Source organism: Canis lupus, chromosome 9 (genome assembly GCF_003254725.2).
Source record: "Canis lupus dingo isolate Sandy chromosome 9, ASM325472v2, whole genome shotgun sequence".
NCBI classification, from domain to species: domain Eukaryota; kingdom Metazoa; phylum Chordata; class Mammalia; order Carnivora; family Canidae; genus Canis; species Canis lupus.
Genome location: NC_064251.1, coordinates 51,589,566 through 51,611,893, shown reverse-complemented (window position 1 = coordinate 51,611,893; position 22,328 = coordinate 51,589,566). Strand labels below are relative to the sequence as shown.

Below are 22,328 nucleotides of genomic sequence, written 5' to 3'. Positions count from 1 at the left end.
AAAGGGCCAGTGGGCTGCCAGCCCCCACCCAAAAAGCTGCACGTTAAGAAAGGGGAGTCTCGGGACAAAATTACAAGACATGAAAATCTTTATTTTTAAAAGAGAGAATGTATTTTTACACAAATCTACAACAGAGAATTCAAACGTAGAAAAAATAAACTATATCCAAGGGCACAGCGCCCCGCGTCCACAGCCATCTGCTCCCAGGGGAGGCCTGTTAACAGCTTCGCGCTTCCTACCAAAATACGCGGCAAAGTGGGCTCCCCAACCCCGAGCCCCTGAGCGCGGACAGCCTGTCACCACCGGGAATCCTCATGGCACAGACAGCCTCCCTGCTGTCCACCTCCAGAGGACGGGCCGGGGAAACAGAAGCTGGTTTCCAGATGCCTGTGGCCACTGGAGGGGCCCAGAAGCCTGCTGAAGGCAGCCCCCCACCCCCCCAAGGACTCGGGGCCTCGGGAAAGGCAGGGCGGACGCAGCCCCATCCACAGTCCCAAGGCAGGCAGGGCACGCGCGCCTCAGCCCCAGGTGCCGGTGGAGGGGGTGTGGACACGGCGTGGGGTCCCCAGGCCTGGGCATCCCAGCACAACCCCGCTCTCCCCATGGCACGGAGGTTCCCATTCACACAGCAGGCCTGCCGGCTGCTGGCACGCCCCCCACCCCCTGCACCACCGCCTTCCCGGCAAGCCTGCGGGTCCCAGGTGGGCAGGGGGACTGCGGCCCAGCCTGAGCTTCACGCAGCCCGGCCCCGGCGGCCCCTGCAGCACTCGATGGGCCCCGGCAGGGTGGCCCGCTCCTTTCTGTCCCGCCCCGCTCATCCCAATGCTCCCAGCTCCCTTAGTTCCCACCTCCTGACCTATGGGGGGGGGGGGGGCAGGCAAGTCCTTCCCACGGGAACCCTCAACTTCCTGCCACCTCGGACACTTTCTGTTCGAGGGCTGAGCACCGCCAGGGTGGCGGCAAGGCCCCTGCCCCGTGTTACAGCCCGTGACTGTGCGTGTCAGGGACGCAGGGGGGACACAGGGAGCTACTAGCATGAGGCCAGGCTGTGGGCACCAGGACCACTGACTCCCACACACAAAGGGTTTGTACACGAGAATAACCTTACAGTGCTGTTTTCCAGAAAAGACTTTGAAACACACTGGGCACAACTACAGCAGGAACCAGTGGCCACAGATGGCGTCACTAGAGCATCTACTGAACAGACGAGGGGGCAGGCGGGACGGCCCCGGCGGCGGCTCACGGTGCTGGCACTGGGCACTAAGATACCAAAGGAGGCACAGAACACTTACGGGAAAAAAACACAACTCATGATAAATTGAACTTCACCCTTCTGTAATAAAAAATTAAAAATTTGTGTGGACTCCGTGTGAACACAATACAGACTAGAAACTTCCCCAGACAGTGTGAGAGGGATTGCCAGAACATCACCAGCAACTTCTAGAACTTTCTGGTGGTAGACACTCCCTCCGCCACATCGTCCTCAGGGGCGGCTTAATCCAGGCCTCTCCCGACCCCCAGGCCCAGACTGAGGGGTGCCCTTCCAGACACTGTGCTCCCGCCGCCCGGCCACCGTCTTGACCGTCCCCCCTGCGGTGACCACAGCGCCTAGCAGTCACTCTTCCAGAGCTTGATGGTCTTGTCGTTCTCCAGTGCGGCCGAGGCGATGATGTTCTCTGTCGGGTGGCAGGCTGTCGAGATCACGACGTCTGAAACAGAGACCGTAGCCAACGTCTGCCCCCTGGTGCAGAGACCTGCTTGGCTGTCCCAGGGTCACACTCCCACCAGCCCCAGGGCCGCGCCACGGACCCCCAACTCACAGCCCTGCACTGTGCCACCACACGGGAACACTGAGCAGGAGCACAGCTGGCAGGTGGCATTAACGCAGCGGCATCCACAAATGCCAGGGTCGGCCAGGGGGCAGCAGCACATGCTCACAGGCCAGCAGCATAGGGCGCTCGTGGAGCCCGGCCCAACACCTGGCACAGCGGGCCCCAAGGGTACAGAGGAGCACCCGTCCCGCTGTGTGAGCAACGTGCCCGATCCCACCATGCCCCACCCTGCTGCAGGGCCCGGGCACACCCCACTTCCACCAGGAAGCCTCCCACCTCCAGCAGGGATAGGAGGGCCCGTGAGCTGGCACCTGGGGCCACACCCCAGAACTTTCCCTCTTCCTGTGTGGCTTCAAAGAGGCTGAGTGTCCTGCCCACACAGCAGTGGGCAGGCCAGAAGCAACTGAAGCACGGGGCTGCTCCCTAGGTGCTGAGCCACGTGGGCAGGTTACGCATCACAGCTGACCCACAGGTCTGGGTCATGGCCCCAGTGGGTGGACGTGGCTTTAAGAGATGAAGGTAGAGCGCTCAGCAGATTTGAAGATCACTCTCCACCAAGTGTAGGCGGGGGGTGCGAGGCCTGCGGGAACCAGAGCCTCTAGACCAGAGCGGATGGCTCTGCCCCATGCACGGGCCACATCCACACAAGAAGCCACGGAACCTGCATGGACTTTGAAGCCAGGCAGCCAGGAAGACGGCTGTGGAGAGAAGTTAAAGCCGGATCCAGCCTTGGCCCGACAAGAGCTCGGACAAAGCCACCTGCCAACTGTCCCGAGACAAACGGCATCCCCCAGGCCACCAAAAGGCCAAGCAACAAGAGCAGCAGGCAGCACAACAATGCAACATCTTGTTTTTTATTTTCCCAGAAACCATCACTGTGTAAATGTGGGTGTGCAGCCAGCTAGATGCCTGTGCTCACCTGTGTGGCCCTGTAATTTCTGTACAATCTCCTTGGTCTGCAGGTTCCAGATGTATACCAAGTTGTCCTCTGAACCAGACACAATCCACTAGAACAGAAGACGGGTGAGAAAAACCCAGGTCGGAGCTGCTCGTGAGCAAGGGTCACCTTCCCCTCACATCCACACCCACTCCAGGGTGGCACTCACCCCCCAGCACCGCCCACCTCGGGGCCCTCTGGGAACTAAAGGTTTTCTCAAATTGTCACTCTCAGGGTCACATCCTTGTCTGCCGAATGCCACCACCCACTCGAGTCACCTCCTACCTGGGCGAGCGCAGGAGTGGGGCCCCAGCCTGTGGGGGCGGGGGGGGGGGGGAGCACAGCCCCGGGGCAACAGAGCCCTCACACACCTGCCGCCATGCCCCAAACCCCCTGCCTTCAGGAGGAACGGGCCCGGGAGCAGACAGGAGAAGCCGTCCGACCCAGAGTCACTGGAGCTTTGTTCCACGGGCACAGAGAGCGTCCGTAGGCATATACGCCAACCTAAGATGGGGTCACCTCTCTGGAGGGACAACTGGGAGGGCGAGAAGCTCCCTCGCTGGAAAAAAACTTACCTTCCCGCCAGTGACTGAGAAATTGGCAAAAATGCAGTATTTCTCGTTCTTGTGGCCGGTGTATGTCTTCAGGCACTGCAAAGGTGGGAGTATCAGTACGTCCATCGGGTCCTGATGTCCCTGCACTCGGGACAGTTCTCGGCGTCCGGAGTGCAGGCATCTCACGGCCGACTAACCCACGCTCTGAGAGTGCTCTAAGCACCCACAGTACAGAGCCACACGGTTGAGGTCTACAAAATCCAGAGTCTGAGGAACATGCACCAGGCCAACCCAGACAAGAGCGCTCTTCAAGCCTCTCTGGTTTCAGACCCCGGCTCAGCTCTGCCCCCAGGGAAAGCCGCAGCCCAGCCCCCACGACCCTGCCCCCGCGCTCACCTTCCCTTTGCTGTAGTCCCAGAGCTTCAGTGTGCTGGAAGGCAGAGAGGGGGGTGAGTCGCCTGCATTCCCAGGGGGTCCCTGCTGTCACCACATGGCCCCCGCCAAGTGCTCCTGGGTGGAGCACAGCCAGGGCCCGAGCCTATCACCCTCTGTAAGCGGCCAGCAGTGGGCACAGGAATGGATGGTGCTCTAAGGACACCAGAGGGCAGAGCGTGAGAACCCCACACATTTCTGCCACTCAACAGAGGCTGCTGGGTGCTCCCTGAATCCTAAGTGGCTCACTCCTGCTACAAGACGGATGTGGGGAGGGTCCAGAAACACCCAGAACAGGTTTCAATGGCCACAAACAATCCCCTCTCCTCGCTGGACTGGAATTTGCTCTTCCGGAGAAGGGTGCTCATGAGGAGAGGCGCCAACCTCATGGCCCTCCGGCAATCCTGGGGCTCAAGCGCAGGCCCCCAGAGGGCTGCCCAAAGTGCACACAGGACAGCCAGGGCTGGAAGGCCCGCCTGAAGAGGCAAAACCTGCTCCAAGTTTGTTGGGGTGAAATTCAGGCTGCTCAGAGGCCACCCGTCTCCCCACTCCTGCAGACGAGGGGTTGCCCAGGTCACACAGTCACCACAGAGAAACCCGGACCCCAACTCCTTCAGACCAGAGACCCAGCCCCCAGCAGAGGCAGGGCCCTCGCTGCCAGCACAACAGCTGCATCCTGGAACCCTAAACCCACCACAAGTATAGACATGTCTTATCTTTAGAATACTAGTAGGAGATGGATGTCCCTGGCCTGCCCCATGGGAGGTGGTGGCACTTACTTGTCCAAGGTTGCGGCCAGGATGTACTTGCCATTTGGAGAGAACTTCACAAAAGATACAGGAGGGTTGTCGTCATCTGCATGGGAAACGCAGAGACAGGCTGACGGGAGGAGCGCCAGGTCTGCGCCCGGGGGAGGACAGAAGAGTGCCCCCATCACCACACGGGGCCATCCGAGTGGGGACACTGCCACCGGTGCCCACACCACCACCTTCACCCATCCCTGGTGCCGGTCACAACGGCCGGTTCTCCTCGATGTTTCTCGGGTCCCTGGCGGGGGCCTGACCGCCCCCTCTGCCACAAGGGCTTTAGGAGCTAAGGGTCTGTAGCAAATCAAAGTCGGGGTGCCTGGCCTTCTGCCAACATGGGGTTTGTAAGAGGACCCAGGATCAGCTTCCTCATGTGAAACAAAGTTTGCAAACGCCCCACTGGACTGAGAAAGCATTGCCATTGAGGAAAAAAGGACTCAGGTGAATTATCTCATGTTTCCTGCTGCCTGTAATCAGAGCAAAGATCTGTCAATTCCCTCTAGAAACAGTCCTGCTGGCACGATACCTGCATTCTTGCCTCTACACTCGGGTCTAAAAGCTCACCCCGGGTGGCCTGGAAATTCAGGTAAGAGCCACCACCGGGGCCGCCCAGGACAAGGCCAGCACTTGCAGCCATACGACAGCCCTGTGACCCTCACATCGGGAGGAGCGCGTTTCCCCCCAGGTGAGAAGGACGGAACTGGGGCTGTGAACCCTGGTGCTGGAACGGGGGAGGGCGGCACGCTGCATTACCACCTCGAGGGACCTGGCCACCACGCGCTGGGGGCCGCTGCTCCCTCCGACAGGTCCCAGACACTGCAAAGGCACATGAGAAGGCATGAGGCCACCAAGGGCCCTCCTTGGGGCACCGGGACCACACCAGGAAGGCAGGCCCCGTCATTCAGACAAGGCTGGGTAGTGCCGGCGTCTCTTACCTAAGCTCCAGGACCAAAGCGTCACTGAGTCCAAAAAGTTCTAACTCCCTAGACCTGACAGCAGAAGTGGGCTGCGGGCAAGGCTACGCATCGCCCTGACCTCCAGGTGGATGCTGCACCTGCTTGCCGCCAGCCTGGGCTCATTAACGAACCCCTCCAGGCCTGTTTCCCACCCCACTGTGAGGACTACGTGTGTTAGCATCAACGAAGCTCTACACACAGCAAGCGCCCAGCGGCTTCAGCAGTGTGAACGATGGCACTGTCCCCAGGCCTCCTGGGGCAGGTACTGTGGACACAGCGTGATGTCACACCATCAAAAGGGCAGCCACATGAAGCAAAAACCGCACAAAGGCCACCATCATGGGCTGAACTGTGTCCCTCCCAAACTTCGCATGTTGAAGACCTAACCCCGGGACCTCAGACGGTGGGGCCTTGCGAGGGATGACTCGGTTAAAATGTGGGTGGTACAGGGGACCCTAATCCGATCTGACCAGCATCTGTACAAGAGAAAAAGAACCAGACACCAGAGGTGCATACACAGGAGAACCACCACGTGAGACATGGCAGGAAGGTTGAGGAGAGGCCGCAGGAGAAACCAGGCCTGCCCAAGGCTGGATCTCGGATTCCAGCGTCCAGGAGGTGGTGATAAATCTGTTAAGACGCCCAACCTGGGGTGCTTTGCTATGGAGACCCCAGGTGACCCAACTGATGCGTAATGCGACATGCATTCCCAACAGCCCAGAAAAGGGTGCAGAGCTTTGGAGGCGGCACCTCTCAGGCAAGTGGTGGGCCAGCTCCCTCTCCCAGCCCACCACCCAATTCCTGCCCCGCAGCACAGAACTCTACCACCTGCCCTATTTCACACTTGAACCTGAAACTGCAGGGAGCTTCCAGGCTGACCCGAGGTGATGCATGCTCTCAAAGCCCTCCCGGGGCTGCCTCCCCATCACCCTCAGGGGTTCAGGGTTCTGCAGGGGCCCACCACCCATCCTCTGGCCACACATACACCTGCTGGCGGCATTGCCTGTCTTTCCACTACCGACCCCAGCAGTCTGCAGAGACCCCAGTGCCCTTCCCCCAAACTCGTCCATGACACCCCCAGCAGGCGGGACGCACTTCAGGGTCAGGCTTCTATCACATCTGCTCAAGGAAGGATCCACCAAGGGTCTGCCACGTACAGGCAGAGGGTGGAGGGGCTCACGGGGCTTTCGGAGGACACAGCCAGGAAGTCCCCAGCAAGGGCCAATGCAGACACCGTGGGGCCCAGCCTGGAGGGGACGTCACGGTGCCGGAGGTCATCAGGAAGGAGCTGGAATGGGTCAGTAAGGAAGGAGGAGCCCTCCCAGGGCAGCAGATCCAGGCCAGAGAGAAGAGGCTTCCCAAACACCCGGTAGGACAGAGGACGGGAACAGCACCACGCGGCGGGGAGGAGCACCCAGCCGGGAAACTGCGGCACTCACCAATCAGCGTCTTCAAGCACTGGCCCGAGGCAGTGTCCCAGATCCGGCTGCAACGGAAAAACAGCAGCAAGTTTTTACAAAGTGAGTCAGGATGAGCAGCTCGATGCGTTCTGGCTCCTGAGCAAACATGGATGTTGAGACTAACGCATGATTAGTCCTATCTCAGTTTTTCTCACTGCTCCACTTCAACTCCCCTGACCCCTGGGGCCACAACAGGCACCTGAGCACAGCACACTGGCCACGGTCACACAGACCCAGTGCCTTCCTGTCTCCACCACAGGCGCACAGTCGCCAGGACAGGGGTGACAAAGGCCATGTCTAGGGCCCCAGGAGCCCCACCTGTTTCCTGGCACACACATTCCAAGCACGTGGTTGCTCGGGAGTTTGTTTTCCACCAAAAGAGCATCATATGAGATTTTCTGGATGTCCCTCTGGTGCAGGAGCCAGAGAACACACTGGAAGGGCTGCTGGCCCAGAATGGGCGCACAAGCTCCAGCATCTGACTCCCGCCCATGTGAATACGACTTTGGCAGCCAACATGCTTGTTAGCACCTGCCCCTCCAAGCATGGGTGCCCAGCAGTGGGGCACTGGGTCACAGGGTGACACTCTCTGTTCCTCGTGTCCTCTGCCCCCTTCCCGCCCCTCTGGTGTTCGCCCTGGCCCGGGATGGTCTTCCACATCACTGGCCGCAGGGCCGCTTCCGTGCTAACTCTGTGACTGCTGGGAGTTAGAGCCACCACCTCTCCGCCCTGTCTGCCCCACCCAGCCCCCTCCCCTGGGAGCTAACGCCCCCAACTCGGTCCAGGCAACAGCACCCCCCCACCACCACCAACTGCCTGCTGGTTCTCTTTATTCTCCCGGTACCAGCTCATCTATGCTCTCTCCAGAGCCCTCTTCATCTCGCCGAGGAAAGGCCATGGGGGCCACTACGTGGAACTGCCTGGTCTGCCAGCTGAGGGGGACGGGTCCCCACCAGGGGACGTGCACACGCCCATCCCAACCCCCTGGCTCGCTGCTCCCTGTCCCTTTAGTCACACTCCGTCATTTCCTCCCCGCGGTCCTCCCCTGCCGTTAGCTGTACTTCCCCGCCATCCATCCTCTGCTCCCACACATCTGCTAACTGCCAACTCCCAGCACCCAGAAAGGTCCGTTTCCAGACCCTCACCTCCCCAAAGAGTCGCGTTTTGTAAGCGGCAGGGCCTGGCAGTTCAGAGTCAGGGTGCTGGAGCCTGCCATGTGCTGCAGATCCTGGGGGGACAACGAGGGGTGTTCAGTCTGCCTCCCCTGCCCCCTCCCCCCGGCCAAGGGGAGACAGCAAGGCTGAGGATGGGGCCTCTGTGGGGCTAGAGTCTGCGCTGGTCAGGGGCCATGTTTGTGGCTCCAAACCCTCAACAAACAAGCAGCTCATCTACGAAGAGATAAGGCTCTCTCCTGCCTTCACACAGCTCACTGTACTTTTCTTACTCATTAACCAGAAAATCCAAACACCGCTGGGTAAGAGGCAGATGGCTTGCTTTGCTCCTGATTTAACTGAAACGGTTTTAGTGCGTTACCACATATCGTAAATGCTAGGAAGCTTCCAGAACAGTCTGCCACACAGGCCTCCTCTGCTGGAGTCTCTGTCAGGGGGTGGTTGCAGGATCCTAGCAGGTGCCTGCCTGGCCTCTACCCAGGACACATCACGAAGGTTTGCCCTTAATGTGTTTTTGTTTTTTGTTTTTGTCTTTATGATAGTCACAGAGAGAGAGAGAGAGAGGGAGAGAGAGAGGCAGAGACATAGGCAGAGGGAGAAGCAGGCTCCATGCACCGGGAGCCCGACGTGGGACTCGATCCCGGGTCTCCAGGATCGCGCCTTGGGCCAAAGGCAGGCGCTAAACCGCTGCGCCACCCACGGATCCTGCCTTTAATGTGTTGACACGATTAATCAGATCACAGACTTCCCGACATTGATTATGCTATTACAACCCTTTCATTATTCAAAAACCCCACATGGTCGTGGACTACTATTTTCTGAGGCACTGCTGGACTCAGCTGGCAAACAGTTCCTTTGGAATTCTGACACTGATGTCATGGATTTCTTTCAGGACTGGCTACAGAGCATGGGGAGAGAGCCATGCTAGCCCCAGCAGGTATAACCGAACAGCTCCCCAACCTGGGAAGTCTGGGATCCAGCCCAGCACCGGGGGGGGGGGGGGGGGGGGGGCACAACCGTGGGCAGACCTTCCTCGGCCAGCCCAGCAAACGGGAGCTCCCCAAAGGTGCCCCAGTACCCCCCTTCCCTCCCCCCCCAGAGCCTGCTGCCTTCCTCTCACCCACCTTAACTACTGCACTGGCCTCAGTAAGTACCCAGCGTTTCAACTTTCCTATTGCTTCTCCTCCTTCTCTAGGAAGCTTTCAAAGCCCATCCATGGGTATCCCGGAGACTGCTCCGGGCTGGAGGGACACAATGTTCGCTGCACATGCAACAAATACGCAGCTGCAGTGTTGCTCGGGCCCACAAGGCCACAGACGCTCTCCCGTGATGTCTAAAGTGACCCATCCAGCCTCACTGTCCTCATGGCCCGAGGCCCCGGGGCACTCCGGGCGGCCATGTACAGAGGCCTCTCTGCCAGCTGTGTGCGGCGGGCCCCACGGGGGTCTCCTTGAGGACGCTTTGTCAGTCCCCCTGACACCGACGCCGTCCACCCACCCTTTGGTTTCAAACCTCTACTACCACACAGTTGTAAGCATTTCTTGAAAACAAGAGTCAGAAGGGTTTCTCATGCAACCCCGACAGCCTACGCGAGAGTGTCCGGCCACCACGACACCCAGTGCAGCACGTCTCGGTCCTTCGTATCAGTCCTTCCACGGCGTTTTCACTGTAGGATTTATGTTGCCCCATTTTCCTCTTTCTTATTTCCTTTTCGCTAAATATAGACTAATTCCTAGCCATGCTTTCGTTCTCCCTTCTCATTGGGAAGCTCTTCTTGGGTCCCCACACGGCTGGCGGCCGCTGCCCTGCGCACCCAGCCTGGCTCCCACCACGTGCTCCCGCCACGATGTCTGCTGCCTCAGACTTACAACACTTACTTCCACGCTTTCCCTCATGCCTCTCGAAGAATCCTCGACACTTAGGTTACGAGCTCAAAGCTGTATAAACATTATTCATTCAGGCTAAACTGGACATTCCACAGGAAACCACATTCCCCCTCCCACCTCTTTGGTGGGATTTCCGCTCCACGTCCTGCACAGAACGGGAGGCTGGCTGGTCCCGGGTCCACCCAGCAGCTTGTCTGGAGCACACTTCAGCACCCACAAGGAGGGAAGCCCGGAGCCAGAGCAGGAGCACCCCCTCCAGCCTTGCAGTCTGCCCCACGGCAGGGGCTGTGCTGTGTGTCTGTCCATCAGCCACAGCCCACGACAGCAGAAGCTCCTCACGGAGACAGACCTCTGCCTGCCTCGCTTCCACTGCAGTCCCCCAGAGGCCACAACAGTGCCTTTTAATAAATGTGTGCTGAGGAAATGAAGTGAGCTTCTTGACTTACCAGAGACCATCATAGCTACTTGACACTATCAAGGATCCATCCCGATTAAAATGTACCTGAGAACAGAGTGGAGGGAAAAAAGACACTTACTTCCAAGTGGTCAATACAGACTGCGTGCTCCCCAAGCGGCCCTCCTACTGACGAGTGCCCTCGACAAAAGCACGCTGTGCTGCTGAGCACTGAGCAAGCAGCAGAGCCACCACTTGCTTCGAATTCTACTAATTTCCCACAGCTGCCAAAAGACGCTCCAGCGGCACGGATGAAGTGGTTTTTACCAGGCATCTCCAGCAACAGCCCCTGTTTCACAACGGATGTCTGAACTCAGAAGGAAAACCAATCCCAAACACATCTCGAGCAGCTAAATCGCTTACTACAAAACTATCTTTGAAAAGAAACAAATGCAACCAAGGCAACCAAGCCCCAGGGACAGGAGGCTGGGCCTCGAGAACCCGTGCACGCACAAGCATCCACTCCTGTCACGGAGGCAGCCTGACCAGGGCAACTGGGCTGCAAACCACCTCCCCAGACCTCACACTGAAGAAAAACCAGGAGAGAAGTCCCCACTTGTTGGGTGACCACCCGAGAAATGCACTCCATGTGCCTCCTGCCCACTGCAAGGACCAGAGATCCCAGGCACCAGGGTGCTCGAGCCAACCCAACATCCCAGCCCCTCCAAACACTCTGCCTCGGGACGGGTGTGATTCCCTGTGTGCTGGTCCTGGGGCCCCACTGGCCTCTGCTCCCCACACCCTTGCTCACCCGAGTGCCCAGGCCCCAGACCCGCTGAGGCCACACACGCCTCCGCACTTGACAAGCCCCAGTCTCACCACTGAGCCATCTGTGTTTCTTTCCTGCTTTCCCAGTAGAATCCCCGGGGGAGTAAAGGAGCCACTGATGTCAAGAGATGGATCCATCACCAACTTCTACCATTTTTGAGTCCTGAGCAGACTTTATCCAGAATAAGCCTTCTTACAGCAAATAGCACCTTTCTGAGACTGTCTCACTCACGCGACACGTTTTCCACAGGAGACCAAGCCGCACAGAGAGGTGGGGGTATTGACCTCCACCCTGGCGCCACTGCCCCACTAGCCCTGTCTCTCTGGTCATGGGGCTGCCCGTGTGGCCACACCCTGCCGGCAGCATGTGGCCATAACAGCCAAGCTGTCCCCAGACACTGCCGGATGCCTCTGGGAGCAAAGCCATGCGCCCAGGAGCCCCAGAGAGCTCGTAACACTCAGTGCCAGGCCCAGAGTCACACCACTGACACATTCTTAGTGGATGCAGGCGTCGTTGGGCCAGGGGACACAGAGAAGCTGCGGTCTAGACTCTCAGGGCCCCCGCCTAACCAGTGGACAATTTTACCTTCTCACGTAGCTGCAGCAGGAAGTTAACGGGTGGGATGAACTTGGGTTTATTTAACCTAAAGTCTCTAAGGTACCTACCACCCCAACACGTGACCGGTGCTGAAGTCACCCATGAGGCACATTACGTTCCTTTCCGCTGCACCAAACCTTCAAAGGCCGAGAGCACATGGCACACCTCATGCTCACAGCGCATCTCCATCTAGGCTTGCAGCACTTCAAGGGCCACAGTGCCACACGTGGATGGTGGCCTCTCTGTCTCCGCTAGGGCCAAGAGACACTTGAGAAGCTTTTCAGTTGTCCTTCTATCCCCACGGTGGTTTTGGCAGGATGGGCTTGTGGGCCAGCTACTTAACCATGACCACCCGTTCATGAGCCCCAAGATAATGGTCTTTTTAACTCACTGCAATCTGTCCCACCATGTTCATCCCTTTCTTTGGATTTGAAAAATACTCCATCGAGGCCCATTATACCCGACACTAAGGAGTTGACACAGGTCTCCAAAAGCTACGATGCCAACCTCATGCTTTGCCTTGTTCCCAACCATATCCAGACATCCCCACTGGCAAATGCAGTGATTCTCCCATCCCACCCATGCTCAGGTCCAAAAGGCAACACAGCCACCCTGCACACATCCCTGTACTCCAAAGACACGAGAAAGGCAACAAATCAGAATGCAACAGGGACGCCAAATCCACACTCAAGTGACAGTCACTCAATGCTCTCTGTGGAGGGGACACCTGGCAGACAGGTGAGGTCCTGCAAAGCAGGAAGATACAAGGAAAATCCACAGGCCAAGAGGTGGCAGCCTGGAGCAACAGGCTCGGGATGAGACAGATAGGAGGGCCATTTCAGAGAGGAAACTGATGCAGGAGTCCGGGCGAGAGAGGATGAGGCCAGACTCAGGAAGGAGGAAGCAAGGGACGGGGCAGCCAGCAGAGTTGGTGCCAGGGGCTTCTCGCTCCCAGATGGATCTACTTGGGAAACTAAGTGAACCTCTTTCACACGATGATGACCTCCTAAAGCTCACCGCAGAAACACATGGTGGGTAAAGTGGCCCAACGAAGATGCTCATCGCACTCCTCCATGAGAAATGCAAGCTACGAACAAGCACCTGCTAAGGCCCCAGCACAGAGTGCCCACTGCCCATGGGGGTCTATGGACACCACAGATGCCCGAGAAACCCTCCCACAGGGACGCACAATAGCTGTGGTCACCCCCACCACTTACAGGACAGATGGTGGGAGATAGCACATATTTAAAATATCAGAATACCCAGGGCGTGCGGGGGGGGGGGGGGGGGGGGGCTACCAGCAGGGGTCCTGGAGGGCTCAGGAGAGTGACTTTCTCTTCACTGCATCCGTTTGTCTTTTTTAAAAAATGAGTACGTTTCACTTCCACAGAAAACAAAGACTCTATAAACCCTACCACTTAGGCTGAGGGTCCCACCCACAGCCCCCGCACCACCTCGCACTGCTGGGACTCCTGGCCTTCACTCAGCTTGCATCCTGGGTCCTGCCCACATTCACCACCATGCCCATCTCAAAGTCAGCTCTCCTGGGACTGGGGGTCCACGGCAGAGGGCAGAGCGCCAGGTGGGCCAGGCCCCCTCTCCACAGCACACTGCCTTCCTCGGGGCCCCCAAGGATGAGCCCCATCCACACTGGCCGGGACTCTGGGCAGCGAGGGCCCCTCAGTCCACTGCGACCAACACGTAATACATGTCCTCCATGTATCTGGGCTCTGCGAATGGTCTCAGCTGGGCAAAAAAGCCCTTTATTGCCTGAAAATACTTAAAATCACTCACCTACACGATTTCAGAAAGTGAAAAGGACCATCTGCTCAGTAAAAATAAGCACAATGTTTACACGATTCCTTCCCCTTTCCAAAAAAAGGCAAACTTGGCTAAGAAACAAGTCTAGGCTCTGCTGACAAAGAAAAAAATCTCTCGGCCACTTTCAAATGGAGGGTTTGTATTACAGCAGATACTTCAACTACGTACCTCATCTTGCACACTGCTAGCGTGTGCACAAGGCAGGACACAGCACACACAGGGTGCTCGTGGGGCTCCAACCCCCCCCCCACCCCAGCCCTTACCCTCGGCTAGCTCACCCCAGCTCATTCCACCACCACCCCAGGATCAAAGCCAACTCCACTCCAAATTCACTTCTCTGTGGCCACACTTCCCAACACACAGCCCCTCTTCCAGGCCTGGCTGCCCTACCTGTCCCACAGGATTTGGTTCAGGGACCAAACCCCTCGCCTGCCTCTCCTTTCACGGGCCCAGGATAGGGAGAACTCTCTCGGGGTCCCCAGTGCCCCCTCTCTGGCCATCACCCTGTCTTGCCATGTGGTGTCCAGAGCTCAGCGGGACTTACAGCTGAGACCGGGTCCGAGTGTGCAGGCAAAGTCTTGAGGCACTTCCCTGTTTTCACGTCCCATATCCTCACGCTTTCGTCAAACTGAAGACAAAGGAAGAGGTTAAGGCCACTCCACAGGGAGGTGGGAGAGGACAGGTCTTCTGGAACCCAAGGCCTGCCACCACGGCCCCCATCCCCCAGCAGAGAAGACTCAGGCTCAACTCCTAAGTCTCTGGCTACAAAGTACCACACCCCCACACCCCTACAACACCCCAGGGGAAGGGGGGGTTAGACTTACAGAGCCCGAGACAATGAGGTTGGATTGGGGATTGAAGTTACAGCAGAAGACGTAGTTACTGTGCCCCTTCAGGGTTTTCAGACACTTTCCCTAAAACCAAGTATCGTCAGACTGTTAGTCCTAGTGGTTATTTCAAAGCTGAGCCCACAGCGGCCCAATGGCACATACCCCACAGAGCAGGGCCACCCCATGACCCAGGGTCCCCAGACCCCCCTCGGACTCCCGCCCTGCCCCTTGTCCACGCACACAAGCTCTGCCGGGGCGGGGGTTGGGCAGAGCAGCTCACCGAGCTCACATCCCAGATCTTTAGGGTTTTATCATCTGAAGCAGAAACGAGGAGGTTGGAATCTGATGACCAGGCCACATCTGATATCCCCTGGGGAGCAAAGACACAGGGTCACCGCCTTGACAGGACAAAATACAGTTAACCAGCAAAGGTCAGAACATCCATCCAAAGATAAATAAGCACCTCACTCCACTACCCAAACCCTCTAGCTACTGCTGACCACACAGACGAAACACCACACAGTCCCCAAAGGAGAGTGTGTTCTCTTGCAGTCAGGCAGAAACTTGTCTGGGAAGGTCAGAAGTACTTGCTTAAAAGACAAAAGGAAAAAAAAAAAAAAAAGACAAAAAGCAAAGAACTATCCAAAAAACTCCGGGGGAAAGCTTAGACCTTAACCTGCTGAGCTCTGGGGATGGGCCCCACCCACCAGTGGGGCTAAGGCGGCCAGTGGGCAACCTCCACGTGCAGGGATGAACCTACCAGCTTGTGACCAGATATGGTTTTCTCAAACTTTCCGTCATATGCTCCCCAAATTTTAATGAGCTTATCAGCAGCTGAAAAAAAGAAAGACAAAATAACTGTGATGGTACAGTCACCCCAAGGGCAAAATCCGGGCTGCCCACAACAGGAGCCCTGGAAACAGTGCAAATCCCATGGAAAGAAGTAGCCGGCACCGGAGTACCCTTCCCCTCTCCCCTGAGCACATCATCTCAGAGTGTTACGTAAAGGGCTCCAGCCCCTGCGACACCCCAGTGGCAGCATCAGAAAGCAAGCCCTCCCCCTGCTCCGGGCTTCTGGTGGCAGCACAGACTACCTTTGACAGGAGCGGAGGCCCTGGTGATACGTACATGAACTTGCCAGCCACTCTCCATTCGGGCTGAATTTCACGGAGGACACGGCTTTTGTGTGGCCAGCCAGGGTGAATTTTAGAGCGTAGTTTGGTTTAACAGGGGTAGGCTGTTGAAGAGAGAATACTAGTCATCAAACCATTAACCACCACCTTGCTTCAAACTCAGAACCACCTTCTAAGTTCCAAATCCTGCTAGAACTCTCTGGAAGTCCTTTCCAACTGGTCGTGTTTAAATCTGGGCTATTTCCCCTCGGCAGCCCTGCTTCTCCTGCAGCCCCCACCTTCGTGCCCAGCTCTTCCAGGACAGCTCAACACAGAGGCCCCTCAAGGCCTGACCCCACCCCAACGTCCGACACGCATCACCAAGTCCGGCAAGCACAGCCTCCCTCAAAGCAAACCTGAAGGCTGTAGCCTTGCTCAAAGGCCTGTATGTGCCGCCTGGTGTCCAGCAAAGGGGTTTGCAAACCTGCCTGGCCACCAGAACTGTGGACCAGGGGGATGCTGTATGAGAGGCTTTCTGGGTGCTGCAGAGATCTTACGATCAGGAACAAGGATCTATGTTGTGATAAAGCCCCTTCTCCGGGGGACAGGTCTGGGGATCCTCAGCACGGTAAACAAGCACTGATTAGGTCTGTGGCCCATAAATAAAAACACAGTGTCTAACTGAAGAGGGAGAACAGACTTGGAAGAAGCATCTCTGAAGAGTACTCGGCCTAGGCGCCCCTGGCAGTTCCCCTCAAGCCCTCAGGGACATGCCTTGCTCTGCGTAGCCGAGGAGGAAGGGGTGGGCTGTGCTCTGGCGGCCTCCGTCTCTGGCTTCTTCTCCTCCGTTGCCATGGCTCTGAAGCCCACCAGGCAGGCAGACGCGGGTAGAGTTCACAGCTCCAAGCGAAGACTCACAGTGCAAAGAGCTGTCTGCTAATCGAAACCTACAGTGGAGGACTGAGGCCAATAAACAAGCCATATTTTAAAAATTAATTCCCAGCAAAAAGGGTGAAAAACCTTCACCCACCTTGCTGGGCCCTGAGCAGACACACTATTCCAAAATGAGGAACCTATCTGTGGAGCTAAGTCTGCACTAAATACTCTTCAGATGCTAAGACAGGCTGCCCAGGCCCCTTTTGTCCATGTAATCCAAGGCCCCACCTTCAAGGGTGCTCCCTACTGTTATCCTCCTGGTAGGAATGCAGCTCAGGCCAGGCAAACAAAATGCAATTTTCTTCAAAGAGCCCTTGAAACGTAACAAAAAAAAAAAAAAACAACCCTAAACCAACCCAAATTACAGGAGACTGAGCTTCAGGGTGTAGAAATTTGGGAACTCGTCCAAATCCTCACAAGTGATGCAACAGTGCTTAACTACCACGTTTGAAAATATACAAGAGCAGACACCCCCCCACCCCCCACCCCCCGCCCCACAGCGGTCTGCATCTCCCAGGGGGCTTCCCTGTCGTCTGGTGTAGACACAAGGCCGCCTCCAGAACCCTGGCAGCTCAAAAGGCGCTCTGTCCCTCGTGAGGCGACTACAAGACACAGCTGAGAAGTGCAAACCAGAGCCAGCCCTGTCTGCTGCTGAAGCCTGAAGTGTACACAGATCGGCTGCAAGCAAGCTCTCGCTGCAGGAGGGGAAAGACCGCAGCTCAATTAGGTTTCAGCGTGACAATGGGAGCTACCCAAGCTGTACAGCAAGCGACTCATTTGCTCTAGCCCAGGAACAGATTCCAGATCCTAGATGCGTCTCCTAGAAGCACACCTGGTGACTCTGAAATGGGGGAACCACCATGGTGTTCTTGCAGACATCACTGGTCATCCAATTCCTGGAAGCTTGCACCACTGTTAATCTAATGGTGTACACGGTGTAAAATTCTAGCTTGGCACTTAAAACTGAAAGCTTGCACGACTCCTTGTCACACCAAGGCAAAATGGAAGCCATCAAAAAAAAGACCACGTCTTAAAGTCTTTATCCAAAAGGGAAATTACAATGCAACATACTTGTGCAGAGCACAGATGTGGTCCCACTGGCTACCTGTATATAGCAAGGACTTGGGCTTATGCCCAAGGATGGATCCTGCTGCACCCAAAGGCCAAGTCCTGGAGCAGGTCACATAATCACGCCCAGATACAAAAATGCTGGCACAAAGCTGGTGCTCAGCAAATACTAGCTGGTTTGTGAGTAAATTTAGTGCAACCCGGTCATGCCAATTAATCCGAGTGCTGCCTTGCTCTAGGTGGATGGACAAGTGGGGGGCGGGGGGAAGCTATGGAAGACAGCTGGAAAGACTGACTCACAAAACCTAGTATCTGAAGAAGGTATCAGCAAGAGCTAGGAGAGGTGTGGGGGAGAAACAGCAGTGGGAACAGAAGAGACTTCCTCTGGGGGTGACCTGGGCAGCTCAGGGAACCCAGAGCTGCTCCTTTTAACATAAAAATTGAGACCCGCCGGGAGGTGGAGTGTGACTCCCAGCAAACTACCTGCCCTCAAGGTGAGGACTAGAGAATACCACAGCTAATCTCACAGAAGAGGTGTGCGACCCCTCCCAGCTCCATCAAATCCAATCTGCCAATCCCTTGGGCTAGCAAAACATTAATGTGCAATTTCTTGACTCCATGCCCCCAGTTTCCATTCAAGAGGAGGGAAAGCCTTGCATTGTCCGCGACGCTCAGGGAAAGCAACGGGGCAGCTGCTTAGGGACCGGCCTCCAGAGCACACGCCACCTGACCCCTCTGGGCCCTCACAGGCCTTTCACCCAGGTGAGCCTGACCATCCCAAACCGGGGTGCTCACCTGCACTGCTTGTAAAATGCAGATCCCCGGACTCCACCCGAGACTGGCCCACAGGCAGGTAACCCGGTGACCCGCAGGTGGCCGGACCAAGGGGGCGGGGTGTGCCGCTCTCCCCGCCTGTTTGTTCCGCGCGGAGCTTCCAGCCCAGCTTACCTATCTGCCTTCTGGGAGGGGGCCGGGCCGACCTCGGAGGCAGCGTGTGGCACAGCAGCTGCCAGTGCCGAAGCGCCGCGTAAGGGACCTGGGTGGGCAGAAAGCGGCATGAGAAGGCCACAGGGAGTGTCTCTGCCGTCACCCAAAATGGCTGTGGCACAGCACACTCAGGCGGCGCGGGGCGCTGCGGAGCGGGGTCCCCGGCTGCTGAGGGCGAGCCGCACCTGGGCCCGGCCGCCCGGGCTGGGGGTCAGCAGCAGGGCGCGGCGGGGGGCGTTTCCGCAGAGAGGGGCGCCGCGGTCCGCGCGCCCGGCCAGGACCCCGCCGCCGGGTCTGGGCTCTTTCTTCGGAGCAGCGGCGGAGAGCTCGGGGAGACGCGCGCCGGCTGCAGCAGCAGGTCCCCGGCCCGGCCCGCGCGCTGTCACCGGGCCGCTGGGGGGCCGCAGCGCGGTCGCGGGGGACGCTCGGGAGGGGCGGGCCGCGAGGAGGCGGAGGGGTCGCCGCGGGGCCCGGGCGCGGGCGAGGGCGAGGGCCGCGGGGTGGGCACCGGAAGGGAGGCGGTGGGGGCGCGGGCGCGGCACCGGGAGGGCCCCGGCGGGGCTGGGCCGGGACCTGGGACCTGGGACCCGGGACCCGGGACCCGGGACCTGGGCCCGGCCCGCCGGAACACGTGCGGCGGCGGGGCGGGCCGGGGGGCAGCCGGCGTCGGCCCCCGCCCGCACCCCGTGTGCGGTCTCTGGCCCGGCGGGCCCCGCTTACCTGCCGGCCGCGGCGGCGGGGCGGGCGCTCGGGGCGTCGCGTCGCCGCCGCCTGGGCGGGAGCCGGGCCGAGCTGGACGAGGCGGCGCGGCGGGGGGGGGGGGGGGGGGGAGTGCGCGTGCGCGTGCGCGGGGGGCGGGGCGGCGGCGGGGCGGGGCGAGTGCACAAAGCCGGCCTCTCGGAGGGGCACTACGGGGAGCGGCGAGGGGCACAAGGCCTGGAGCAGGCCCAACGCCTTAAAGGGACGGCGTGCAAAGGGGTAACCTCAAAGTTGGCTGGTGCAGGTCCTTCTTGTGCACTTTCTAAAAACGGAAGTATGATGATACCTCCAGGAAAGTGCCAGTGTGCCCCTCGAAAGTTCACCTCCTGAACGCGGCCTGCAGCGGCGCCTCCAGAAAGCAGCAGGGCTCGCCCCCGGGCGTGCAGGGGAGGCAGGGCCCGAGGGTTCGTGGGAGACCCTCCCTCGGGGATCGCTGCCCCTCTCCGCCGTGGCGCGCAGCTGACCGCCGCAGCCCGTGTGCACCGCAGCCGGCGGCGCTGGTGTCTCCGCGCATGCCCGCCCCGGAAGCCAGGACCGGAGCCCGCAAGGTTGAGGGTGCCGGCTCCCCTGCGCTTCGCCCCCCCCCCCCCCACCCCCAGCTCTCCTGCGCGGTCTGCCGGCCACCGCCACCGCCACCGGCAGAGAGCCCCGGCCAGGGACAGTGCAGGGCCGTCCTACCGGCAGTCACCAGGCGCAGGCCGCTCTGCTGTCTGCAAGGTGGGCTCCAGGACAGTTTGTCATGGCCGGGTACACACGAGGAAGGGGAACCCCAGAGGAGAGGGCTCGTGCAAACGGAGAGCCTGCAGCCCGCCTTCTGGCCCAAGTCCTGTGTGTTCTCATCCCGTTGGGGGGGGGGGGGGGGGGACACGACAACGACACGCGGGCCTTACAGTCCTGGAGGCAGTCTTCAGCTCCCAGGCCCCAACCCCCATCCCAGGCAGCATCACCTGCAGTCTTATTTCCCAATTAAGGACGGAAACACCAAATATGTGGCAGGAACCTGTGCTAACAAGAGGACATCATGTAAAAAGGAAATGCCCAGGGAACAAGGTGTGTGGTTGTCCAGGACACAAGCTGAGACAGGCTGCTGGTCTGCAGGCCACTCCCAAGGAGCATCGTGTGGCGCCAAGTCTCTGGCCCTGGCGTGGCGCTGTGTGGATCTCTGTTCCTGGGAGCCTAGTCACCTTGGGCCACCTTTGTTACAGAAGTTAACAAACCAGCACAAGATGAAGAAGGACCCTCCACCTGGCCACCTGGGCTGGAATCTGAGCCCATGTGGGCACTCCCCCATCAGCTCTTGGTGTCTCAGCAATCCATCTCTCTCCAACCCTGCCCCCGGGGATTTATCTTCCAACAGGCTTTTGCCAAACCTTTCTGAAGCATAGTCAGAAACAAAACTCCCAATTCTGATCTGTCACCCTCTGATTTAAGACTCAGAGAGCTTGGGACACCAGGGTGGTTCAGCAGTTGAGCAGATGCCTTTGGCTCAGGGCGTGATCCCGGGGTCCAGGATTGAGTCCCATGTCGGGGTCCTTGCATGGAGCCTGCTTCTCCCTCCCCCTGTGTCTCTGTATCTCTCATGAATAAATAAATAAAATCTTTTTTAAAAAAGGACTGAGAGAGCTTCCCATTGCTCTCTTGTCCAAATCCAAAATCTGCTGACAGCCCTCTAGCCTAGCACCACCCCCAACCTGTGCACCCCAGATCCCAGCCCCAAATCAAAAAATACCCCTGACCCTCCAGACAGAGATGGATAAAGTTCCAGACCCCAGAACTCAGAGGTCAAACTGGTTCCCAAGTAAATTGATCTTGCCTCCCTCCCCCCAGGAGACAGAGCCTTCCAGTGAAACTGAGGAAATCCTCTCTTGTGTTCTTTTTTTTCTCTCTCTCTTGTGTTCTTGCAACTCATCCTTACAGTCATAGCTAAAATACTAGAACCAAAAAACACAGCAGGTAAAACAATTTAGCAAAAGTAGGTGATTTGTTTCATTGGCGAAGTTTTAAATCCTTTTATATCCCTCCCGAAATGTGGTCGAGCTCAGAAAATCACAGCTGGAAATGGAAGAGAGGATATAAAGCTACAGAGAAGGGGAGAACATTTTGGAGATTTGTTTTTCCAGAACATTAACTGTGCTTTGGCCAACGGGAGCTAATTTGGTAAATGAACCTGTTTCCAGGAAGAGTTTTATAAAGACAACATATCTCAAGGCTATCTCATCAAGCAGAGTTTGAACCTGTCTGGGCACCCTCCTCACTCGCCCAGGTCCCTCCGCCAGGCAAGTCACAGCAGTCATGGCAGGTGGCAATGGCAGAGAGGAGGAGGGGAGGAGGCGCACCTGCTGGCTCCCCCGTCTGGGAAGTTTGTTACATGTCATTCCTTGCAGCTCCACAGCAAGCCTGTGAAGGGAGTGCCTTTATTCCTTTCCACAGTGAGGAAACCGAGTCTCAGAGAGGCTGAGAAGCTGCCCAAGCACCCACAGGCAGTAGGCACAGGCCTGGAGATCAGTACCAACTCCAGGTAGAGCGTGCACTCCCCACCAGCGGACGCGATGTGCACTCAGTGGTGGGTGGATGGATGGGCGAAGGATGCGTGGACACGTGGATAAAGGATGAGTTAGTAGATGGGTGAAGGAGTGAGATGCACGTGCTAAGGATCTTAAGAGAGAGCAAGCTGTGTCAAGGAAGCAGTCAGGTCAGCAAGGCTCTAGGATGGAGGCAGAGCTGAAACTGCAGACATTCCTTTCTTAGAGGACTCAGAGCTTTTGGAAAACCATACTTGGTCACCCGGTCAGAAATATTTTACCTGGCTGATGCACTGCCAACCTTGGGAGGGCTTGGTGAGAAATGGCAGAGGAACAGATCACATGGCGGGAATGCTGTGATGCTCCTCAGGGTTGGGGGAAAGCGGGGGTGGGGGTGGGGGTAGGGGAATGGAAGCACCGGCACCTTAATGGCCAAGC

General features: G+C 57.9%; 1 protein-coding gene and 1 long non-coding RNA gene across 6 annotated transcripts; one reads left to right on the top strand and one right to left on the bottom strand.

The window, feature by feature from the left end:
- Positions 1-1,318: 1,318 nt before the first annotated feature.
- Positions 1,319-20,184, bottom strand: WDR5 (WD repeat domain 5). Of its 5 annotated transcripts, none has more exons than XR_004818404.2 (16): positions 20,047-20,182; positions 18,571-18,658; positions 16,393-16,578; positions 15,635-15,743; positions 15,267-15,340; positions 14,787-14,876; positions 14,501-14,590; positions 14,221-14,304; positions 10,482-10,537; positions 6,957-7,003; positions 4,535-4,610; positions 3,720-3,753; positions 3,345-3,419; positions 2,752-2,839; positions 1,821-2,530; positions 1,319-1,709 (listed from the first exon to the last, which is right to left on the bottom strand). XR_004818404.2 is itself a non-coding variant. In XM_035720320.2 (15 exons), the coding sequence occupies exons 3-15, from the start codon at positions 16,471-16,473 to the stop codon at positions 1,609-1,611; spliced, it is 1,005 nt and encodes a 334-aa protein (XP_035576213.1). In that variant the 5' UTR covers positions 16,474-16,578; positions 18,571-18,658; positions 20,047-20,184; the 3' UTR covers positions 1,319-1,608. The 5 variants fall into 5 exon arrangements, 2 of the variants coding, with proteins under 2 accessions (XP_035576213.1, XP_025331449.1); XR_003147015.3 differs by lacking the exon at positions 20,047-20,182 and adding an exon at positions 19,330-19,423; XR_003147016.3 differs by lacking the exons at positions 18,571-18,658; positions 20,047-20,182 and adding an exon at positions 18,418-18,564.
- LOC118355626 (uncharacterized) lies at positions 19,963-20,982 on the top strand. The gene is made up of 2 exons (XR_004818407.2): positions 19,963-20,085; positions 20,340-20,982. It is a non-coding gene; the product is annotated as an uncharacterized LOC118355626 (long non-coding RNA).
- Positions 20,983-22,328: the final 1,346 nt, after the last annotated feature.

Coding starts and splice junctions, on each gene's coding strand:
- WDR5 (XM_035720320.2), bottom strand. CDS start 16,473: ATGGCAACGGAGGAGAAGAAGCCAGAGACGGAGGCCGCCAGAGCACAG. Junction 3,754..4,534: donor CTGGCCGCAACCTTGGACAA/GTAAGTGCCACC, acceptor TCTGCCTTCCAG/CACACTGAAGCTCTGGGACT. Junction 2,840..3,344: donor TCTCAGTCACTGGCGGGAAG/GTAAGTTTTTTT, acceptor CTTCTGTTCTAG/TGGATTGTGTCTGGTTCAGA.